A 23,409-nucleotide genomic window follows, 5' to 3' on the forward strand; every position below is an offset into this window, starting at 1 on the left:
ATTGTTACATGAGCTGGCCAGTTTAAGTGATTGCCGAATGTGACAACATCAAGTAAACTGATTAATTTGGATAATGCCATGTTAGACAGTTAACTACCCATCACTGTAATAACTGAACCAGTGACCATAGCAATATAAATTGGAGAGATTTGGCTGCTCAGTTTTACTTTTAGTTTCCAAAATTCTGATTGCTAAAATAAAGCAGAAGCACATTGAAGTTGAATTTAGGAGTTAGATTCACTGGTGTAACTATAGATGGGTCACTTTTGTCTTCTGTTGTGACTTAGTGTTTGCAATCTGACATATACAAATAACATCTGGTCGAACTGAAAAAGTAAATGTTCATAAACTCAATTCCATGTTGTATGTAAATGCAGGTACTACACTTAAAATACACACAGACTAAACACTCCGGTGTCTGTTCATAGAGTTGCCTGTAACACATCTCTCATCTATCAGGTGTTAACCTGCATGTTTGTGGTTGGATGGAAGATTTAAATTTTGATACGGTCAGAGATCAAACTTAATCTGTCGTATGTCAAACATAATTGATGTTCTTATGGATTCTTCATGCAGGTCACAACCGAATGATTTTAGAAAGGAGGAAAGAGTGCTGTGAAAGAGAAGTGTGGTGAGAAGTTGTTGAAGTGTTCCACTTTGAACCAGGTTGATTGAAACACCACAGAAGTGTCTTTGGTTTTGAATAAACTAGCGTTTGACATTACGCAACTTTTTTTTTTTAAACTTTCCTGTCACATGTTCACCTCTTGACTTTCACTTTGGTACTTAAAAACCAGGTACACTTGTTTGATTTTGCAGTTTCAGGTTTAAATGTTCAATAATGAAACAATGGACTTCATATTAAATATGATACTGTTGTAATTGTTGAGCAATGTAGCAACTTTTGTTGCTGTAACTCAAAGCTGAGTAATATTTTTTTCACTTTCAGTGTAATTGGTTTGATTGAATTTCATGAAGTTTATTCTGTATTGGGCTGCTATACTGATGCTAACAGCAATGTGAGCCTGAAAGAAAATCACTGTTGAAATCTCATCTTTGAAGGGTTAAGTAAAGGTAACAACTGATCATAATTTTAAAAAAAGTTTGAGAAAAACATTTTGTTATTCCCTTGTTTTTAATTTTAAATATAGTCCAAGAATTTTAATCATGAACTGGTGTTTTGCTTTGTTTTTTCCTTTACTAATTGTTTCAATTTAGGGATTAGCAGGTAAAACTTTCAGAGCGATTCCTTGTTTGAGGACTCTACCTTGATCAAGCATCGCGTAAGATAATTCAATTAGGGGCAAAGTGGTGGACAGACTGACCAAAGGAGGAATATGATTGCAACTGCACGTAAATCCTGAAACCCTTTCCACAGTTTAATGGCAGTGTGCAGCATCAGCCGCCCTGCATTCAAATCCTGACATCCTTTTGTAAGACTCACAGACAGAAGTGAACATTAAACCTGATAAATATTTTGCTGATACTCTGTTGATCTATTTGTGCAACAGTACAAAAAAAAAACATGTTAAAAAAGACTTTGAAAATTGGAATCAAAATCAAAATTCTTTATTAAAAATGATGAGAATGTTTTATTATTTGTGCAATCTGAGCTGAAAAACTGTGACTTGAATCAATTTTAAGTGGAGTCTGGCCTCACATCAAACACCAAACCATTCCTGTAAATCATCATGGTGATCTCATTTTCCACCTCTTCCAGATCAGTAACTGCTCCTTCTCTAGAGTTCCTCAGTATATTGTGAGTATAGCCGTGACTCAAATGCTCATCACTGGTTCCTTTTGACATCCTTGCATCACCCCTTTGATTATACAAATCCTCATTTGTGCCACCATCCCACTCTCCTCCAAAAACAGTGGTTTCCTCTGCGTCCTCTGGGGCAGAGCTGTGCTCTAGCAGCTGGTGCAGTGTCAGCTTATCCACCTCCTCTTTTTTCTCCAGCGCATCCTGTTATATGTCAGATTAGCAGAGGACAGAGGGATCTTAAATTTTGAATGTGATCCTCTTTGACTGCCATATGTACCATACAATTACTTTGATGTTAAAAAAATGATGCTAGAACATGAACACTCAAACAAACACAACAAAAAAAGCTATTGGAGACACATGAGGCAAACAATTTTTTTTGAACATCTGACCTATCGAGAAAAAAGTCATGAAATCCAGTAAGGCAAAAAGCTTCATCCTTGGGGAGCATAAATCTCTGTTTAAAGTTTCGTGGAAATCCATTCAATTAAACAACCTGAAGTATCCCTATCTTCTTCTTCTCCTTTCGCTTTTCCCTTCAGGGGTCGCCACAGAGAATCAATTGCCTACATCTAACCCTGTCTTCTGCAACCTCTTCTCTGACACCAACTACCTTCATGTCCTCTCTCACTACATCCATTAACCTCCTCTTTGGTCTTCCTCTAAGCCTCCTGCCTGGCAGTTCAAAACTCATCATCCTTCTACCAATATATTCACTATCTCTCCTCTGGACATGTCCAAACCATCTCAGTCTGGCCTCTCTGACTTTATCTCCAAAACCTCTAACACGTGCTGTCCCTCTGATGTACTCATTCCTGATCCTATCCTTCCTGGTCACTCCCAGAGAGAACCTCAGCATCTTCATCTCTGCTACCTCCAGCTCTGTCTCCTGTCTTTTCCTCAGTGACACTGTCTCTAGACCAAACAACATCGCCGGTCTCACCACAGTTTTGTACACCTTTCCTTTCATTTTAGCTGAAACTCTTCTATCACCCCTCACAACGGACACTTTCCTCCACCCGTTCCATGCTGCCTGTACACGCTTCTTCACCTCTTTCCCACACTCTCCATTGCTCTGGACTGTTGACCCTAAGTACTTAAAATCCTCCACCTTCTTGATCTCTTCTCCCTGTAACCTCACTCTTCCACTTGGGTTCCTCTCATTCACACACATGTACTCTGTCTTACTGCGGCTAACCTTCATTCCTCTCCTTTCCAGGACAAACCTCCACCTCTCTAGCTTCTCCTCCACCTGTTCCCTGCTCTCACCGCAGATCACAATGTCATCTGCAAACATCATAGTCCATGGAGATTCCTGTCTAACCTCGTCTGTCAGCCTGTTCATCATCATAGCGAACAAGAAGGGGCTCAGAGCTGATCCCTGATGCAGTCCCACCTCCACCTTGAACTCCTCTGTCACACCTACAGTACACCTCACCACTGTCTTACAGTCCTCATACATGTCCTGCACCACTCTAACATACTTCTCTGCCACTCCAGACTTCCTCATACAATACCACAGTTCCTCTCTGGGCACCCTTTCATAACCTTTCTCCAGATCTATAAAAACACAATGCAGCTCCGTTTGGCCTTCTCTGTACTTCTCTATCAACATCCTCAAAGCAAATACTGCATCTGTAGTACTCTTTTATTGGTATGAAACCCTACTGCTGCTCACAAATGTTCACTTCTGCCCTTAGTCTAGTTTCCACTACTCTTTCCCATAACTTCATTGTATGGCTCATCAGCTTTATTCCTCTGTAGTTGCCACAACTCTGTACATTACCCTTGTTCTTAAAAATGGGCACCAGCACACTTCTCCTCCATTCCTCAGGCATCTTCTCACTATCTAAGATCCTGCTGAACAACCCAGTCAGAAACTCTACTGCCACCTCTCCTAGACACTTCCAAACCTCTACAGGTATATCATCAGGACCGACTGCCTTTCCACTCTTCATCCTATTCAATGCCCTCCTCACTTCATCCTGACTAATCTTTACTACATCCTGGTCCACAACAGTCACCTCTTCTAGTCTTTGTTCTCTCTCATTTTCCACATTCATCAACTCTTCAAAATACTCTTTCCATCTTCCCATCACACTACTGGCACCTGTCAATAGACTTCCATCCCTATCCTTAATCACCCTAACCTGCTGCACGTCCTTCCCATCTCTGTTTCTCTGTCTTGCCAACCGGTATAGATCAGTCTCTCCCTCCTTACTGTCCAACCTAGCATACAAGTCGTCATAAGCCCCATGTTTGGCCTTTGTCACCTCTACTTTCACCTTACACTGCATCTCCCTGTACTCCTGTCTACTCTCCTCAGTCCTCTCAGTGTCCCACTTTTTCTTAGCTAACCTCTTTCTCTGTATACACTCCTGTACCTCCCATTCCACCACCAAGTCTCCTTATCTACTTTCCTTCCAGATTACACACCAAGTACTCTCCTACCTGTCTCCCTGATCACATTAGCTGTAGTTATCCGGTCATCTGGAAGCACCTCCTGACCACCCAGAGCCTGTTTTAAGTCCTTCCTAAAAGTCATGCAACACTCTTCCTTTTTCAGCTTCCACCATTTCGTCCTCTGCTCTGTCTTTGTCCTCTTCATCTTCCTAACCACCAGAGTCATCCTACAGACCACCATCCTATGCTGTTTGGCTACACTCTCACCTACTACTACTTTAGAGTCACTGATCTCCTTCAGGTTACACCGTCTACACAAGATGTAGTCTACCTGTCAATAGACTTCAGCGGCAGTGGCTCAGCAGTAGAGCAGACGGATCGCCCCAGCCATCGGCGGATCGAATCCCACTCCCGCCATGATGTCACCAGGAGTGTGAGCTGACATTGGGAGGTGTCAGCTCACCTTCCAGCCACTGCCGAGGTGCCCTTGAGCAAGGCGCCGTCCCCCCTACAAGCTGCTCAAAATTGGGGCGCGTTCCGAAGCCGCTGCCCGTCACTCTGCCTCCCTTATGTGTGTAGTTTAAAGTGATTGTACTAACTGCATGCTTACAGGCCCCCTTGTGTGCTGTGTTCAGGGGGCCTGTATACTTGTCACTAAATGAGTGACTTTGTAATTTCCCCTTGCGGGGATCAATAAAGTATATGTCCTCTTGCGGCTACGTTAATCTGAAATACCCCTATACAATCTCTTATTGTAAAAATTGTGCAGTTTGTTTACTGTGTTCTTCCTTCTGGTCAAATAAATGTTGCACGGTTCTCCTTCAACATAATCATGAGGGACTTTCCTTATTTTCATCTACTTCCCTGAAAAAATGTGAACTGAGTATTAAATTCACTTTAGGTTAACTTTAACAATAGCTTTTGGTCTTTCACTCCTGTACTGTCTTCTGGTAAAAACAGTCATCGCATTCACTGTGAGACTTTTTCACAAACAACTCAAAACACATTGCCGTAAACTCTTACAGTTTGTAAATAGCTAATAGTCCAGCTGTCAGAGTTTCAGGACGGGAAGCTGTGAGTCCATTCTAGAGTCTCTTACCTCACTCTCTGGTATGACATGGTTCAAATTTGGAATAACAGGTTTCGGTACAGGAGGGAAGACTTTTGTTTTGATCCTGTTAAAAAATACCACAAACAGTTTAAAAAGAGCTGTTGAGACAATTAAACAACTGCAGATTAAACAATAAGATTGATAACAAAAATTCCTTAAAGATGCCCCTCTGTAAAACCGAGCAGACTTTGAATTTAAGAAGCATATATGCTACTTAATTAATACTTTAAGGGTTGTGGTCCACATCCCTTATAGGGCTACATATCTCTATCTCAAATGTAGAATAGTTACCTCCTCAAGATCCAGGTGCATGTTGTTGAGATTAAGAAGAGCACGAACATAAAGCTCAGAATGAATAACAGCACTGATTTCAGGGGGAAAAGTAAGACACAGATAATTTTGTTGGGGAATGCAAATAAGTTAACAAATATTAACACATTTTACATTATTTAGCACACAAAAAAGTGTTAATTCAGTAACTTACCATTCAAAGACTTCTGGGGCGTATTGACAATTTCTGTGGCTCTCGGTCCTTCTCCCACTCGCGTCACTGCGGCAAGGCTGATGTTATATTTTGCTCCTGAAGTCAAGTTTTCCAGATGGTGATTGAGCAGTGAGGTGGATAGGTTGTAGCATTCTGATGACATGAGATGTGTGGATATCACAATTTGACACGTGTACCTGTATATGTATTCTGTGAAAATCAAGTGTAAACTTAAAATTGTACATATACCATAGTCACACATTAAAATCAACTCTCCCTCTTTATTTAGTTGTAGAAAACAGTTGAGAAAGAAAGAAAATAATAAAGAAAAACATTAAAAAATCACTTTTCAGATCCTGCACTGGGCTAACTTTCACACTGCAGAGGCTGTAGTGTGTGTGGAAACCTTGCTGCTCCTCAGTGGGAATTGCTTTCCAAGAAAGGTTAACAGAATTGTAGGTTTCACCAAATGCAATGAAGTCCCGAGGAGCACTGAGTGGAACTGAAGAAGATGAAAAAGTACAGCATTTTTGTCATATTAACAGCAAATGAGCGTAACAATAAAAATACTGTATTTATTGGCACAAGCACGAAAAATGTGTTGTCTGGGAGTGATAACATATTTTTTGTTGGACATGAAAATTGGAAAAAGTAGATATATTATATAACTTAAAGACACCTACCACCCTCTTTTAGATAAAAGAGGCACTTCTTAACCGTCTGTGGTTTCCCACCATTACAGTTGTGTTCAGAGTAAAGGTAGCGAGTGAAGACCTTCACAGCTGCAAAAGGAACAGAACCACTCTAATTTTGCCTTCAGTTTTGATAACACATCCAACCGATGGCTAGAGACGAGCGAATGTGTTTTTGGTCCTGGAATTTCCAGTCTAGCTTTGAAATATTGTGTGACCTATTTCATTACATCAAGACAGTGAAATTGTTTCCCATCATTCACTTTGGAACAAAATTAGGCCAATGACTACTTATTGCCTCTGCAGAGCAGAGAGGATGAAGTTTTTTTAAAAAAAACTTTCTATAAAAGTAGAATGTACCTTTTCTCATTTTCTGTCTTTCTTTCTTTTTCTTCCTTCCCATTAGAGTGATAACATTTTCTGTCCTTAAGCCTGTATCTTGAACCTCATGGAACTCAAGGCAAGTCGTCTTCTTTAATTTTTCATCCAGTAGAGTTTTGTCACAACCTAGCAAGGGAGAAAAGAAAAAGCAGATTTTAGTACATATTTAAGTATAAATAAACCTGATACATGACTCACATGAGCAACACACGTACGTTCTAAACCTGCGACAGCTTCGGCCTGTATTGGTACAATTGCTGGGGTAGAATATCCTGCTGCGTTTCTAGCTATAATAGTGATGTTTGCGGCAGAGTACGAGATATACGTGGTGTATTCATTCTCTTTGGTGTGACTTTCCGCTTTATTACAAGGACATCCATGAGAAGACTGTGTGTCCTTCAGGCTGTACATCACCTCTGTGACGGCTGCTGCATGTGGAGCCGGCTGAGGAGCAGAAGAGCTCAGTTCAGACAAGCATCTATTACAACTGAAAAAAAAATTGAACAATGTAGTGGCTGTAATCAGCACGAATGGTGCTATCAGGTAAACGACACACCTGCATTCAAAAGCAGAAGTAAAACATTTTTTGCTAAATTTTACGACTAATTGTGTAATTCAGGATAGAAGGTAATGTAAGATGTCATAGTATCTATCTCTATGTGTAGTATTTGGTGATTTCTTGTTTTTGTTTTTCTTATGTGCTTTTATGATTACTGAATTTTGATGAGGACAGAATCACATAATAGAAAATCCATTGTAATTTAAGCATCATAGCAAATTACTGCTTGATATGTGAGAAAGCCAACAGATGTTACTAAAAATCAACAAATTTTAAATGTGTTTCTCTAGTGTAAACCTAGAAGTGTGATTGATTCTGTGTTGTTACCCTCCTCTGACTTACCTTCCACCTTAGAGTTACCTTTCGAGTGCCATTTAAAAGTCTTGTTGTCGTGGATACAATGAGTTTTTGTTCCAACTCTACATTAAAAATACAAGAAGAAACACTGTGAAGGTTATTTATGTTGAGTGTATAAATTATTTTCTGAGAAGGTGCATCTGTTAATTGTTTACAATCTCCAATGACAAAAAGGAAAGACCCTTTCTTTTAATATTACAGAATTAAAAAGTAGGTATGTTAAATTATATAACATGTCCTGTTCCATATTTCAATTTAGACTTCTGTCAGAGTGCATGGATTATATCAGGCCATTAATGATATTTTAAATCACAGTTTAAAGAGGAAAAAATTTGTTACAGATATTAGTCATACGGGATGACAATACCTGGTCCTCTGTCATGTTTCGTGATTCAGTTTATAAATTAACATCACTTTACATCTGGCACAGTGCAGCTTTAAGACAAATGTGTACGTTTTAATGCTAATTGTTCAATGAAAAAAAATAAATGCAAGGACAAGAAGCTCAGCAATACACCACAAAAGTAGAAGCTTCACCTGCGGGTACAATCACGTGGGACCAGGTGCTCCACAGTGGGGTATGTGCCCGATTGGACCGATGTCTGATTTGAACCTGGTATGCTGTGTCTTTCAATAGATTCACAATAATCATCTGGTCTGTTCAGAAAAAAAAAAACACAAACAAGACAAAAGTCAGGGCTTTTTTTTATTTCACAGATGCCCCCATATGGCTATTTTTTCACTTAATGATTTTCCCAATGTCAATAGATTATATATAAAGACCTAAGCTGGAGATAAACTGACATAATAAGTATGTCTAATATAAATACTGATTAACTTGTTTCTTTTGTCCCCAGTCTCTGAAAATTAAAATTAGTCTTTAGCTGCTTTTAAGATTTACATCTCCAAGACCAAAACCATTTAGGAATAAAGGGCCTTGTAGCCTAAGAAAGGTGAAAAATTCAAGATATTATTGCTAGATGGGCTAACAATGTAGCCGCAAGGGGGCACAATTCAGTGTCTTATTGTCCCAAGCCCGAATAAATACAGAGGGTTGTGTCAGGAAGGGCATCCGATGTAAAACTTTTGCCAAATCAATTTGCGAATCAAACCTATGACTTCCATACTGGAAGTGCTGGTGCCCATTTTTAAGAACAAGGAAGATGTGCAGAGTTGCAGCAACTACAGAGGAATAAAGCTGATGAGCCATACAATGAAGTTATGGGAGAGAGTAGTGGAAGCTAGACTAAGGGCAGAAGTGAGCATTTGTGAGCAGCACAATGGTTTCATGCCAAAAAAGAGTACTACAGATGCAGTATTTATATAGTATTATATATAAGTATTTGCTTTAAGGATGTTGATAGAGAAGTACAAAGAAGGCCAAAGGGAGCTGCATTGTGTTTTTGTAGATCTGGAGAAAGCTTATGACATGGTGTCCAGAGAGGAACTGTGGTATTGTATGAGGAAGTCTGGAGTGGAAGAGAATTATGTTAGAATGATGCAAGACATGTATGAGGACTGTAAGACAGTGGTGAGGTGTGCTGTAGGTGTGACAGAGGAGTTCAAGGCAGAGGGGGTACTGCATCAGGGATCAGCTCTGAGCCCCTTCTTGTTCGCTATGGTGATGGACAGGCTGACAGATGAGGTTAGACAGGAATCTCCATGGACTATGATGTTTGCAGATGACATTGTGATCTGCAGTGAGAGCAGGGAACAGGTGGAGGAGAAGCTAGAGAGGTGGAGGTTTGTCCTGGAAAGGAGAGGAATGAAGGATAGCTGCAGTAGGACAAAGTACATGTGTATGAATGAGAGGGAACCAAGTGGAAGAGTGAGGTTACAGATAGAGGAGATCAAGAAGGTGGAGGATTTTAAGTACTTAGGGTCAACAGTCCAGAGCAATGGAGAGTGTGGAAAAGGAGACAGAGCTGGAGGTAGCAGAGATGAAGATGCTGAGGTTCTCTCTGGGAGTGACCAGGAAGGATAGGATCAGGAATGAGTACATCAGAGGGACAGCACATGTTAGAGGTCTTGGAGATAAAGTCAGAGAGGCCAGACTGAGATGGTTTGGACATGTCCAGAGGAGAGATAGTGAATATATTGGTAGAAGGATGCTGAGTTTTGAACTGCCAGGCAGGAGGCCTAGAGGAAGACCAAAGAGGATGTTTATGGATGCAGGGAAAGAGGACATGAAGGTAGTTGGTGTGAGAGAGGAGGATGCAGGAGACAGGGTTAGATGGGGGCAATCGATTTGCTATGGCGACCCCTGAAGGGAAAAGCCAAAAGGAAAAGAAGAAGAAAAAGAAGAAGAAGATTGCCAGATAGACTAACATGACTAACATAACATAATGGAACTGCTATCTTACTTCTATCACAGTCAGAACTTACGTAAGCCAAACTAATAGCCGGGGCAGAAACATCAATGTGTTGTTCAGAAATAGATGGCAATAATGTAAATATGACATTTGAACTGAATGGAGTAAAAATATTGGAATTAATTTGTGTGGGAAAATTTGTTCACAGAGAACATAAGAGGCTGAATTACGTTTTCTTAAAAAGAACAAAAGTAAGGCTATACTCACAATTTAAACCATCATTGGTTGTGTTCATTGTTCTCTGCAGAATCAATACAAGTAAAATTTGTAATATATGTTAATTTATACAGAATTACAATCACATGCACATTTAAATTTGGTCACAAAATTTGCCTTACATTCTCCCAGAATTCTCTGGGGTTTTCATATCGCTGGAGTCCAACCTCTGCTAAGGCTGGATATTCCTCTGCTGCTGTCCAGCTTAGGGTGAGGTTGTTTTTCAACCAGGACATTGTAATATTTTGTGGAGCATCATACTTCACTGTTGAGTAAAAGCAAAGTTGTTTCCATGTCTCAGTGTTTATTTACAAGATATTTCTGTATCACCTCTATGGAAATATTAAGAGGTCATGAGAGGCGAATCAGTACCTGTGTGTTTGAGTACAACAAATCTTTTGGTCGAAGTACAGCTGGAGTTTCCGACATGAGCTTCCACCCAAATGGGAATTTTTTTGTGGACAAAAAGCTGTTCTTCCTGGAGCTCACATGAGGTCTCCTTAATACTCTTGCATTTTATATCACTAAGGTTAAATAATGACAGAAGCAGACATCAAATCTCACATTCTCATGAGTAGACTGACGGTATCTAATCCCTTTGTTTAGAGTGTTAATGCATTTATGTTGATGTCAGGTTATGGAGAAATAGGATAAGCAAATTGCACCTATATATACAACAAAGGTCAGGGATATTCAAAAGCAAATTATGTGTCATCTATTGATTAATTCATTCCTTCATTTTATTTAACTGCTTCATCCGCTTGCGCAGGTAGCAGGGAGCTGGAGCCTATCCCAGCTGTCTTGGGGCGTGAGGCAGGGGAAACTCCGGGCGCAATGCCAGTGCACCACGGAGGTCTCATCTATTCAGTGTTGCAAAACTGTTGAAGAGCTAAACTGTTTCACCCCTCTTAAATGACTTCCTTCAACCCCATCTAACTGTCCACATTGTCTCACACACACACACACACACACACACACACACACACACACACACACACACACACACACACACACACACACACACACACACACACACACACACACACACACACACACACACACACACACACACACACACACACACACACACACACACACACACAAACAGAATACAGTATCCTTTTGGTGTTCAAACAAACTCAGTGGTGAACTGCAGCTTACTAGAAAGAGATTCTTCCTTATTTGCAAACTCATGAGTGACAGCAGTTTCTCAATGTAGTTATAAAATACAGTACATTTACAAACTACTAAAACCAGAGAGTGAACCTTATTTTATATTGTGTAGATATCACTATTTGAAAAACATTGTGACCCAAACTATGATCAATACTCACGACATGTACAGGTCATATGTCACATTTCTGTCCACCATGCTCGTGCTCCATTCACAGATGTAAGATGTTTCATAACTGCTTCTTCTAAAGCATTGTGGACTTGTTGGATACTCACATGACGAACCTTGAAAGAAGTAATTTTCAAAATGACCAAGCGTTGATATTTTAGATGTGTTTAATGGCAACAAATTCAGCAGGTTTTGTGTACCTTTTTTGTTATACTACTAGAATCACCTACTTATTATATATTTGGTTTGCCTAATTATATTTAATTTGTAATGTGAAACTTTTTGTAATGCTTGATATAAAATCCCCAAATGATTAAAGTTTTCTTTCTGACAAAGTTCAATCTATCAGTCTATAAGCACTCAATTCCTATCAGATATTAGTTTAGACATCAAGATCAGTTTGGACAAAATGGCAGGACTGGCATTTCAGTGAGAAAGAACAAAGCAATGCTGTGCAAATGCTATCTTGTAGTGGAAACCACAAGATGTAGATTTGCTGCACTGCAGCTTGATACGATCAGCCAGAGGTTAAACCAAAGAAACGTAAAAAAAAAACCTAAAAACTAAAAATTAAAACATCATTAGGTCAGTCGTGTGACATTAAGAACTGAAAAAGGAATATATTTTCTATCTCCCTTGTTTTATTTTTTCTAACACAAATAACAACGTAAAAAAGACTTCTGAGAATACTTTGCAGTGCTATAACAGCCAAACTGTAAGATGAAGAAAATTAAATATGCAAAAAAACAATAGAAGAAACAATTCAATTGAATGAAATAAAGAAATACAAAGATGTAGCCACTGTTGAACACATGTATAAAAAAGTGCATCAATGCATGCATCCTCAGACACCTTGTTCATATGTGTTTAAAAGGTACTAAAGGAGATTGGAAATAGCTGTTCACCTTAAAGTTTTGGAGCATGATGATGTTTTCATAGATAATCTAAGGGCTCATGGTTCCAAATAAACCACATTATACAGGTGTTTAGAATCTGACACATAATGGCACACAGTGCACTTTACAATAGCACTGTGTGCCATTATCTGTGATTTTTATAGAAAAGTACTGAACGGGACTCAGTAGCTTTTGTGAATACAAGGATGAAAGCAGGCAGTCAAACAACGGATAGATAAATGCAAACCTAAAATTCATACCAAACGTTAACAATTCTCATATTTAGTCGTACCTGTTCTGAATGCTTTGAAAAAGGTAAACACAACAATATATCCGTGCAGTGAGTGCCAGAGTTTGAAAGTTTCCATGTGGTGTAGTTGAAAGTCTGGAGGCCTCTTTCCTCAATGTGTGAGGCCATGTACTCAGTCTGCCTTCATGTCACTTGGTTGTATTTCTGAGAAATGTCACAAATGTTTCATGTCTCTTAGGTTAAGGGAGGTGCAGTAAAAACCAGAAGTGTCAGGGTGGGGAGGTAGCATTGGGTAGAGACACGTAGACAAAATGAAAGTGACAAAACTTTGAAGCAACTTTGATATCTTTTTAAAGTTAAATTCCCTAATGTTTTTTTTTCCCCCTCTTTCTCAAGGCTAACTTTAAAAGAACAAACAAAGGAAGCTTATATCTTTCTATATCCGATGAAAATGGTTTTGCAAGGACCCAACCTCCAGTGGACTCATCACCTGCTAAGGGAACCATAAGGGACAGGTAATGTGTGGATTGGGTGGCAGTTGACAGCTTGGGGTTCAACAAACCAATCCCTGGACAAAGAGTGCCTCTTGGAACATGGAATGTCACCTTGCTTCAGGACCCAATCCGAAGAGCAAGATGAGGTGATTGGGGAGAGGGAATTCAATTCAATTCAAATTCAAACAACTTTATTAGTCCCCAAGGGGCAATTGAAAGCACATAAGGCAGGATTGGTGTAAAAGTGCACACATAAAGCGTAAGTATAGGAATACAGTGGAAGTATAGGCATCCCTGCTCAGATTGTTTCCTCCATGACTGGGCTCCGGATAAGAGGTTGAAAATGGATGGATGGATGGATGGATGGATGGATGGATGGATAGATGGATTTTAGTCCAACTTAAATGCACAGTATGCAACTCACAGTTATTTTGCATTTTTTTGATGGATTTTTTTTTCCGCATATGAGTTTCAATACCATGGCACTAGTGGATTACCAGAGAAGACAGAGACAAACTGATAACCACTGTGTTTATCAGGAGAACACACCTACCTTTTCAGTTCATGACTGTGGTCCTGAAGATGATTCTCTGGCAACTGTTCCTTATTTTACATCCTTTTCCAATTTCCCTTTATAGGAGTTATGTTTTAAAACGAAATCACTTAGTTTCATTTTGAAAGCTGACTTTCGTTCACATGTTTTAGAGGAGCAGTGGACAGGGGTAGGAGCAATGTGTTTGGTGTATAGTGAGCATTTGAGACACAATATAGACTATAGCTGGGTAAAATATTTATATCTACGTCGGCACTAGTTTACCCTACTTTTAAGTAGGAATACTTTACTCTAATTTACTCTAAATTTGCTGCAAACAAAAAGGGTTGTTTGCAGCAAACTGACTTATTTTTGCTAATTTAAAGATCAGTTCCATTTTCAGTTTGCATAATAACGTGTACTGAAATATCTGACAAATTAAAATACGAAAATTAAACAAAATCAGCTGTATTTTGTTGAAGTGGTGGTGCTGCTTTTTTTGGAGAATAGAAAACTGTTGCTTGCAATAAATTCCAAGTGTCAACAAAGCCTGAAAAACAAATATCTTGTAATCTCTGAGAAATAAGAAGTTTGGCATCATTGGCCAACACACTACCAAGGGTTGGTTTTAAGTTCTGAATCATTCTGGAGTTGCCGTCAAAGTCGCTTCGCTTGAATTCCATAGAACATTTCTGGTGGAATTTGAAGGAAGAAGTTACATCCCATCAATTAAGAAATATTCCAGAACTGGAGACCCTTGAACATAAACAATGGGGTATGATTCATCTAGATTGCATCTTAAGCTGATGTCTGGCCATGCATCATGTTTTTGCAGCACAGGTCAAGTAAAAAAAAGCTGTCCACTATAATATCCTTGCAATGCTTGCCTTTTGGGAGGGTGAATAAATCTGAGAGTAGTAAGAAGTGTTTTGGTTTGAATTTGAGAAAAAAAAATGCAATACTTGTACTGAGCAATTGCAAAGATTCTCTTATGATTTAATCACTTCCACAAGCAGTGGTGTACAGTATATCTTGCATTTAAATGTCTTAAACATGGGAGGTTTGATATGTGTGTGTGTGTGTGTGTGTGAGAGAGAGAGTCCGATTGCGATTAGTAGTGTCGGCCGGAGTGTTTTATAAAATATTTGGATAAAATTATAACATGCATCCCAACTTTCTCTTTTGCTTTCCTGGTCACAAGTCTACCTTATACAGTAGCGCCCCCTGGTGTTGGCATGTCGTCACTGCAGAGGAAGGGGCGAAACAAACACCGGCTTGGAGAAGTCATTGCATCTTGTCCGCGGCAGGATCCCAGACAGATGGGTGTCCGCTCCCACGTCTAGGTAGTAGCACCCCTTCACTATCCGTTAAACACTATGAAAAGGCAGACCGTGCCGTTGACCTTTCGGTAAACATTCTTGAAAATGACATACGCGAGTTATTCTGTACTAGAAGATGGCAGAGACAGATGGCGGGGATTTTGCATCGAGACATCCACAGAACAGGTGAGTGAAGCGGTGTGATGAAGTGGCGCAGCGGCGGTGCTGGACCGGGCCCTCGCTACGTCACAGAAAGCCGCCGTGGCTCTGGACGATTTGCGGCCAATGTTGCCTTCAGATGCCGCCGCTCTACTCTAGGGTAGTCCGAGGAGCTGTCCGGGCCTCCGGGCGTCTGACCTGCCTGTTTAAAAAGGACGTGACAGTTTCCCGCAAAAGTCTGGACATCTAACACGTGTTGTGTCATAACAGGTGGATGTTTTGTAAAGCATTTGCCCTTATTTTACGATATTTTAGCGTTTAACCTTATATTTATGAAAACTTTAGTGTCAGTTTTAATTTCCCACCGCAGCTCTACTTAATGACACTTTTGCTGGCTCGCCAGAACGTCAACAATAAACTAAGGTCACAACTTTGGGAGTTACTCGTACAAATGGCGGTTTCTCAGCTGCAGCTGTGTGCTGTCGAATGATGACTGATGTTTTCAGGCTGATACTGATATCAATATATAATAGTCATTTTCCTGACTGCTTCAGCCGCTGTCGCGGGTCACGGGGTGCTGCAGCCTATCCCAGCTGTCTTAAGGCGTGAAGCGGGGAAAACTCCGGGGGCGACGCCAGTGCACCGCGGGGCCACACAGAGACAGAAAAACATACACTCACTGACTTCTACGGGCAACTTGGGACCAATTAACCTGAAGCGCATGTATTTTGGAGGTGGGAGGAAGCTGGAGAACCCGGAGAGAACCCACGCAGACACGGGGAGAACATGCAAACTCCGCATGGAGCGGGACTCCTACCCGGAACCGCCTTGCCGAGTTTAAAAAATCTAACAAACCTACCATGACGTCACGTCCGTATTCTAACACTGCCTCTTAGTTGGACCAATGTTAAATTCTTTGCACGAAATTGAGAAAATTCAAGCTGAAATTCAATAACAATTGTTTGAATGTCAGGGGTGACACATACGTGAATGCATAAACAGTAGTGTTGCATTTAACAAAACCACATGACATATAATTCCACCACTCCTGGTAAGCAGTCTGCTTAAATTCCGCCACCTCACCATGTGTAACAAAAACATGTGCGTATTAACAAAAAAACCCTGTCACAGTGGTGTGTTCCGGTCCCTTTCATCTCCCTATAAAATGATCACTGAAACCAGGTTTGAATCTTTTAGCAGGTTGAGGCTAGAAAGGGACGTAAGTACAGTATTCGGTGCATTTGTTTGATGGGAATTTAAATAAATGATCAAATCAGTTACTGGGTGTCTTTTGTTAACCAAATGAAATGTACATGTAACGTAATAAAAATGGGGACAAACTGTGAAGACACTTGTAATTCATAGGTGACCCAGCAACATTCAAATATTCAGCTTCAGCCATGTGGAGCAACCTACTGAAATAATTATGACTTTAATTGAAGATAGAATACATTGAAACAAATAAATTAAATATAGTAAACTAAAAATAATTAACATCGGAGGCTCAAAACATATTAGTGGTAAGGACAGGCTGGGTTTACCACAGACACAAAGTCAAATCCAATGCTTTCGGTACCAAACCTGTCAAGGAAAACTGCAAGGTTTCTGATTCTAGATATTTGTCCTCACAGGATTGTTGAGTTGAATTTAAAGAAAAACATGTAATGTCAAACAGTTTTCTATGTAAATAATGAGACCAAGGTGGAACCCAGGTCTCAAATCTGTAGAAGTAAAGAAATTCCATAAAACGTAAAAAATAAACATGATATTGTGTTGACTGTTGGATAATCTCGTAAATTGTTTGTGAAAGTACAGCTGCTATTGACTGGTTGGAATTTAATATTTAGAAGTTAGAAGCAGCTACTACTACTTGTAAGTTAACTGGTTCAGTTGTCAGATTGTAATCGTCTCGTCTTCAGCTTCTTATCCGAATACGAATCGTGGGCTACGCTGGAGCCTTTCCCAGGTGACTCAAGTCGAGTGTCGGGGTACGCTGTAGTCAAGTCGCATTGCAGGGCTGCACAGACAAACCTAAAATTTGGAGAGACAAATTTCCCTAAGTTACATGTTTCTGGTGATGGGAGGAAGCTGAAGAACCCATGCAGACATGGGGAGAACATGCCAACAGAAAGGCTCAGGTGGAAACAAACCAAGGACCTTCACCCACTGCACCACCATGCTGTCCTTTTCCGTTTCAATTAAATTTTAATTATATTGGAAAGAAGCAATTTCAATTTCATTTCGACTAAAATACTTGATGGATTACTATGAAACTGGTAGAAGAGTGGGGTTGGTGTCATAAAACCATCAAACCCCAGAGCTATACTATATCCTGAAGGAAACCCCCTTGAGTGAGATCTTTTTCTTGAATAATGCCAAACTGATGATAATAGAACCCATTGTAGCAGATTGAAGTACTGTTGATGCCAGTGGTCCTTCTCCAATGTTTGCAGATGCACTTGCTCACAAATGCAGACAGTATTTACCACAGATTGTACATCACACCCTGTTTTGCCTATCAGATTGGATTAAAATTCCATCACAATATTGCTGAGTGCATCTCAAACTTGGCATCTCTAAGTTCATTTGAAAATTAAAGTGCTGGGGAAAAAAGGCGAGTTTCATGAATAAACAATGTGGGAATCCATGATTCAGTGGTAGTGACAAGGCTTTTTATGTCTTTCCAGTATGGCTAACAAGAATAGCATCCTGCACTGTACATTCTCGGCTCCAAGTCACAGTGCCACCCTCCTCCAGGGCTTGTCAGTCTTGCGGGCTCAGGGCCAACTACTTGATGTTGTGCTAGCCATCAATGAAGAGCGCTTCCAGGTTCACAGAGCTGTGCTGGCCGCCTGTAGTGATTACTTCAGGTTAGTTGGAATCACACAAGACTTCTTCCTGTTTTACAATTTAGGTCGGAAGCACTTAGCAGATACTCTTATGCACTGCAATTTAGGCTAAGTGCACACTATACATTCTGCCATGTTAAAAGCAATTCAGTCAGGAAGGGAAGGTGAAATGGGGAAAATGTGAAAGAAATGCAAAAAGATGCACTTCCTTGTGCACATTTTTTCATTTGTAAGTTTTACCTGAACCATTATTGTTCACTTTATTTATTTTTACAGAGTTCACACTGATTAGAAATTTTTTTTTTTAAATGATGAGTTAGTAAATATAGATTAAGTAAATATACAAAAGAGTCAAATATGTCCAAACATATTATTCTGGTCTGTAAGTATTGTCTTTTGTGATTTTACAGAGCAATGTTTACTGGAGGCATGAGGGAGTCAAATCAAGATACCATTGAGCTGAAGGGTTTGTCCGCCCGTGGGCTGAAACATATTATTGATTTTGCCTACAGTTCAGAAGTGACATTAGACCTGGACTGTATTCAGGATGTCCTTGGAGCAGCTGTTTTTCTCCAGATGGTCCCAGTTGTGGAGCTCTGTGAGGAGTTCCTCAAGTCAGCGATGAGCGTGGAAACCTGCCTGCACATCGGCCAGATGGCCACCACCTTTAGCCTGTCTTCCCTCAAAGAGTCAGTGGATGCCTTCACCTTCCGTCACTTCCTCCAAATTTCAGAGGAGGAGGATTTTCTGCACATTCCCATGGAGCGCCTTGTCTTCTTCCTGCAAAGCAACAAACTAAAGAACTGTAGTGAGATTGACCTCTTCCATGCCTCTATAAGGTGGCTTCGGTATGATAGTTCTCGTCGGGCTCAAGCCAGCAGTGTCTTGTGCCATGTTCGTTTTCCACTCATGCGCTCCTCAGAGCTGGTAGACAGCGTTCAGACGGTGGACATCATGGTAGAGGATGTGCTGTGTCGCCAGTATCTCCTCGAGGCCTTCAATTACCAGATTCTTCCTTTCCGACAGCATGAGATGCAGTCCTCACGGACGCGCATACGTTCTGACGTCACGTCAGTCATTACATTTGGTGGGACGCCCTACACTGACAATGACCGCACAGTGAGCACAAAAGTGTACTATCTCCCCAACATTACCTCCCGCCAGTTTAAAGAGCTGACAGAGATGGAGGGAGGGTGCAGTCATGCCTGTGTTGCTGTGCTTGATAATTTTGTTTATGTAATTGGTGGGCAGCACTTACAGTACCGCAGCGGCGAAGGGGCGGTAGAGTGCTGTTACCGCTATGACCCCCATCTGAACCAGTGGCTACGCATCCAATCAATGCAAGAGGCTCGTATTCAGTTTCAGCTCAATGTACTACATGGACAGCTATACGCCACTGGAGGGCGGAATAGTCGATCTGGCAGTCTGGCATCTGTAGAGTGTTACTGCCCAAAGAAGAATTTGTGGATTTACGTGGAACCGTTGAAACGCAGGCTTTGGGGTCATGCAGGAACTACTTGCAGAGACAAGCTGTTTATCTCAGGGGGTTATGGCGTCTCATTGGATGACAAGAAAACTCTCCACTGCTATGAACCAGTGTCCGACCACTGGGACTTCAGAGCTCCCATGAATGTGCCCAGAGTATTGCACGCAATGATCAGCACCAGGGATAGGATTTATGCTCTGGGCGGTCGCATGGACCATATCGATCGTTGTTTTGATGTTCTCGCAGTTGAATATTACATTCCGGAGAATGACCAGTGGACAACAGTTAGTCCAATGAGAGCAGGCCAGTCTGAGGCAGGCTGCTGCTTACTGGACAAAAAGATCTACATCATTGGCGGCTACAATTGGCACCTGAATAATGTCACAAGCATAGTGCAGGTGTACAACACAGAGACAGATGAGTGGGAGAGGGATTTGCACTTTCCAGAATCCTTTGCTGGCATTGCTTGCACTCCAATTATAATTCCACAAACTGACACTCAAAGCTAAACATCTGACCTGTGACATTTTATGAAGAGTCAGTTAAGATTGAGGCCCCGTCCACACGATAACGGATTTTTTAAAAACGCAACTTTTTTGTTGCGTTTACGCCTTCCGTCCACACGACAACGCAGATATCCGGAACGAAAATGCAACTTTTTAAGAACGATAGCTGAGGTGGATTTTTTTTAAAACGCTGACGTCTTGCCTGCGACAAAAACCGCTGTGACGTCATATTTATGTGCCCGTGTGTTGTGACAACAAAACACGGAGGATTCCTATTGAATAAAATTTGACTCAATACCACCACATGGTTTGGCATGCTTATAGCCGTCTTTGAAAACGCACTGGTGCGTTTACGTGTGGACAGAATTTTTTTTTAAAAATGCTGTCGTGTGGACGCGAATCGTTTTCGATGCGTTTTTTAAAAGTTACATTTTTTTAAAAATCCGTCATTGTGTGCTCGGGGCCTAAGTGTAAAACTTGTGTGCATGTGTATGCAAAAAAACAACCATTGTGGTTTGGCATTTCTTTTATATGAAAAGGATCTCAATATTGAATCATGTCTATGATACTGATTCCAGGTATGAATTGAAGGGTTAGACCAATATTTTCTAGTGTTTTTAATTTGTATGATTTCCTATTGAATTCAGTCAGTGATTGGTACATTAATTGTGAATATGTTCATCTTCTGCCTGAGAGACATCATCACTATAATCCTCAACACTCCTACGTTGAGAAATAATCACAAAGAAACTAAAGGTGTACAGGTGATCAACAAAACCGATTATTTTTGAAGTTGTATTTTACAACTTTATTCTCAATCTTTTGAATGTTTGACATTTTGATTGTGTGTTTTTGAATGTTTTATTATTTGTTTCCTTATTTTTGTCAAGCAATATTTAGTTATTTACCATTTTGTTACTCACAGAGCCAGACTGAAAAAAGACTAACTGTTGTTTTATCTAATACTATTTACAGTCAGTACAAAACTCATCAATCCTCTGTGATGTCTGAACAGCTGAAGATGATCAATGGGTGTGCTTTCTTCCATGTGGGTCTTGGAGATTTTTTAAACACTACAGTACTTCCCTTATATTTTCCAAGCTTAGCCCCCAACAGAAGACTAATTGATTTCTGAGAACTGCCACTGGCCCATCTGATCACAGGTTTAAAACCTTTAAAACCTGGCATCATAAGGCCTCTTGAATGATTGGCTCTCATAGCCCAATCAATATGCAAATCAACATATACATTGCTGGAATAATATACTGTATATACAGTGTGTGTGTGTGTGTGTGTGTGTGTGTGTGTGTGTGTGTGTGTGTGTGTGTGTGTGTGTGTGTGTGTATAAACTTGATCAATTGAACACTTTTTTTCTTTTTTAGTCAAAGGAGGAACAACTTCATGCACTGACAAATGCACAAGACCAGAATGAGATTGGGAACCCTCCTGAGTAGCAGCCTACTGTATATTCCTTCCTGTATTTTTTAAATATGGCACATTTACCTTCAATAGCACATCTTTTGTAAGGCACAATTTAGACAGTTTTTTCAGGGAAGGAAAATTTTTGGACTCTACCTAATTATGAATATACAAGAAAGCATGACTGTGTTAAAATTTAAATTTAAAGTATGTTATCCTCAACATCTTGTAACCCTCAACAAGGGAGTCTTGGGATATTGGGGTTACTAGTTCAGTTGTCAGACCTTTAAAATAATGCGATTACAACATCTGCTGTCTACTAGTACCTTGGCAGATAAGTCATCACAAGCATGTAAATCAGACAGTCTGTTGTTGTGGCTTCCTGTTGATTTGCAGAGGGTATCAGATGAGTTGGCGCTCTTACAGTGTGGCCCAGTCCTCAATGTGTCATGTCTGTATGTGTTCATACCTGTCAATGTCGTTTTCACTCAGAACGAACTGAGTGAGTTCTGAGTTTTCACTCAGAACTCACTCAGAACCATTGTTACTTGTAAATCCTAACACTACCTGAGTCAATGTTATGCACTAGTGTTTATAATAGGAACTACCTGAAACCTCAGTGTGTGTCCATTGGAATGTGAATGTATACTGCTCCTCATTTTTAATCAAGCACTACATCTTGTGTATAACCAAGGATATAGTGATATTTATTAACGCACACAAAATTTGAACAACAAATTCTTTTAAAAAGTAAAATCTCAGAAAACTATTTAAACTTGTTTATTTTTTACCATGTTTGACAACAGCTTTCTATTTAACTGCTTAAGTACACTTTTCAAAGCAGCCTTTATCGGATAACCGATTCGGCTGCTTATGTCAATGTGTGTAATGTAATGTGGAGAAATGAAATCAAAGTTAATATTTTCATTTTAAATGTAGACATCTACATGACACTGAGTGTCCGTTTTAAAATTGTCTCCTGTTTGTCTTTGTGTGTATTTGTATTGTTTTACCTGTAACAGTAAAGACAACATGACATGTTGTTGAAGTGCAATATAAAGTACTGTGGTTTAAGGGGAATGTAGACATTTGTGTTGCTGCACATGCATTACTTTATTAAAGGTGTGTCATGTTTTAAAAGTATTCCTGCATATTTATTAATTCTGATGGGAGAGGCAGACTGAAGCACCAACTTGTTCTAGAAACATTCACTTAAGTCGAATGTTACCATGTAATTTACCTTGATTAGAATACTTACTGTATATTTTTTTATGAAATATTTGAAAGTAGTGATAGATGGCTTTTACCAAACATCTCACCCATGAATGCCTGTCTAGATGGACACAGAAGTATTTTCAAGAAAAGGGTAATAGAGTAATAGAAAAAAATCAAAACTGAACCTTACAGCACAATCTTCCCTCTAGAGGCCAGTATGCTGCACATCAGCTGACCGAACATTCATTCAGCCATCAATGTCAGCTGACTACAAGTGAAAGCTGGGGTACACCCCAATTAAGACGCCAGCTCATCGTTGGGGTCGACTCAGATTAGTACAGTACATTAATTTCAACAAATTCAGTACACATATTCTGCTTCATATATTCCCTGTCCTTTATTGAGTTCCTGTTGCTTCCTACTTGTAATTTTCTCAAATATTGCAGCAGTGGGGGAAAAAAATAATGTTGCTTGTACAGAACATTGCTTGTAATTTGAAATATTTCAACCAGTATCCTGAACATTCATTATTTGATGCACTCGTGTTAGTGTACATATGACTGACATCCTAATTTATTGTTTTCGGCCTTTTGGCTAAGATC

The 23,409-nt window shown here is 40.0% G+C and overlaps 2 protein-coding genes across 5 annotated transcripts; one reads left to right on the forward strand and one right to left on the reverse strand.

The window, feature by feature from the left end:
• Positions 1–1,592: 1,592 nt before the first annotated feature.
• Positions 1,593–13,016, reverse strand: il12rb1 (interleukin 12 receptor subunit beta 1). Of its 3 annotated transcripts, none has more exons than XM_068319890.1 (15): positions 12,871–13,016; positions 11,675–11,798; positions 10,713–10,864; positions 10,463–10,605; positions 10,332–10,365; positions 8,290–8,409; positions 7,738–7,814; positions 7,052–7,280; positions 6,816–6,962; positions 6,447–6,545; positions 6,110–6,265; positions 5,764–5,916; positions 5,571–5,643; positions 5,268–5,343; positions 1,593–1,966 (listed from the first exon to the last, which is right to left on the reverse strand). In XM_068319890.1, exons 1-15 carry the CDS (start codon positions 12,944–12,946, stop codon positions 1,640–1,642), a joined length of 1,986 nt encoding a protein of 661 aa, XP_068175991.1. In that variant the 5' UTR covers positions 12,947–13,016; the 3' UTR covers positions 1,593–1,639. The 3 variants fall into 3 exon arrangements, with proteins under 3 accessions (XP_068175991.1, XP_068175990.1, XP_068175992.1); XM_068319889.1 differs by having other exon boundaries at positions 5,764–5,973; XM_068319891.1 differs by lacking the exons at positions 5,268–5,343; positions 5,571–5,643 and having other exon boundaries at positions 1,797–1,966; positions 5,764–5,973.
• A 2,132-nt stretch (positions 13,017–15,148) lies between these two features.
• On the forward strand, positions 15,149–22,716 carry klhl26 (kelch-like family member 26). 2 transcript variants are annotated; one of them, XM_068319713.1, is made up of 3 exons: positions 15,149–15,359; positions 18,020–18,202; positions 18,592–22,716. In XM_068319713.1, the coding sequence occupies exons 1-3, from the start codon at positions 15,310–15,312 to the stop codon at positions 20,174–20,176; spliced, it is 1,818 nt and encodes a 605-aa protein (XP_068175814.1). In that variant the 5' UTR covers positions 15,149–15,309; the 3' UTR covers positions 20,177–22,716. The 2 variants fall into 2 exon arrangements, with proteins under 2 accessions (XP_068175814.1, XP_068175815.1); XM_068319714.1 differs by lacking the exon at positions 18,020–18,202.
• Positions 22,717–23,409: the final 693 nt, after the last annotated feature.

This window comes from Antennarius striatus, chromosome 7 (assembly GCF_040054535.1).
Source record: "Antennarius striatus isolate MH-2024 chromosome 7, ASM4005453v1, whole genome shotgun sequence".
NCBI classification, from domain to species: Eukaryota; Metazoa; Chordata; class Actinopteri; order Lophiiformes; family Antennariidae; genus Antennarius; species Antennarius striatus.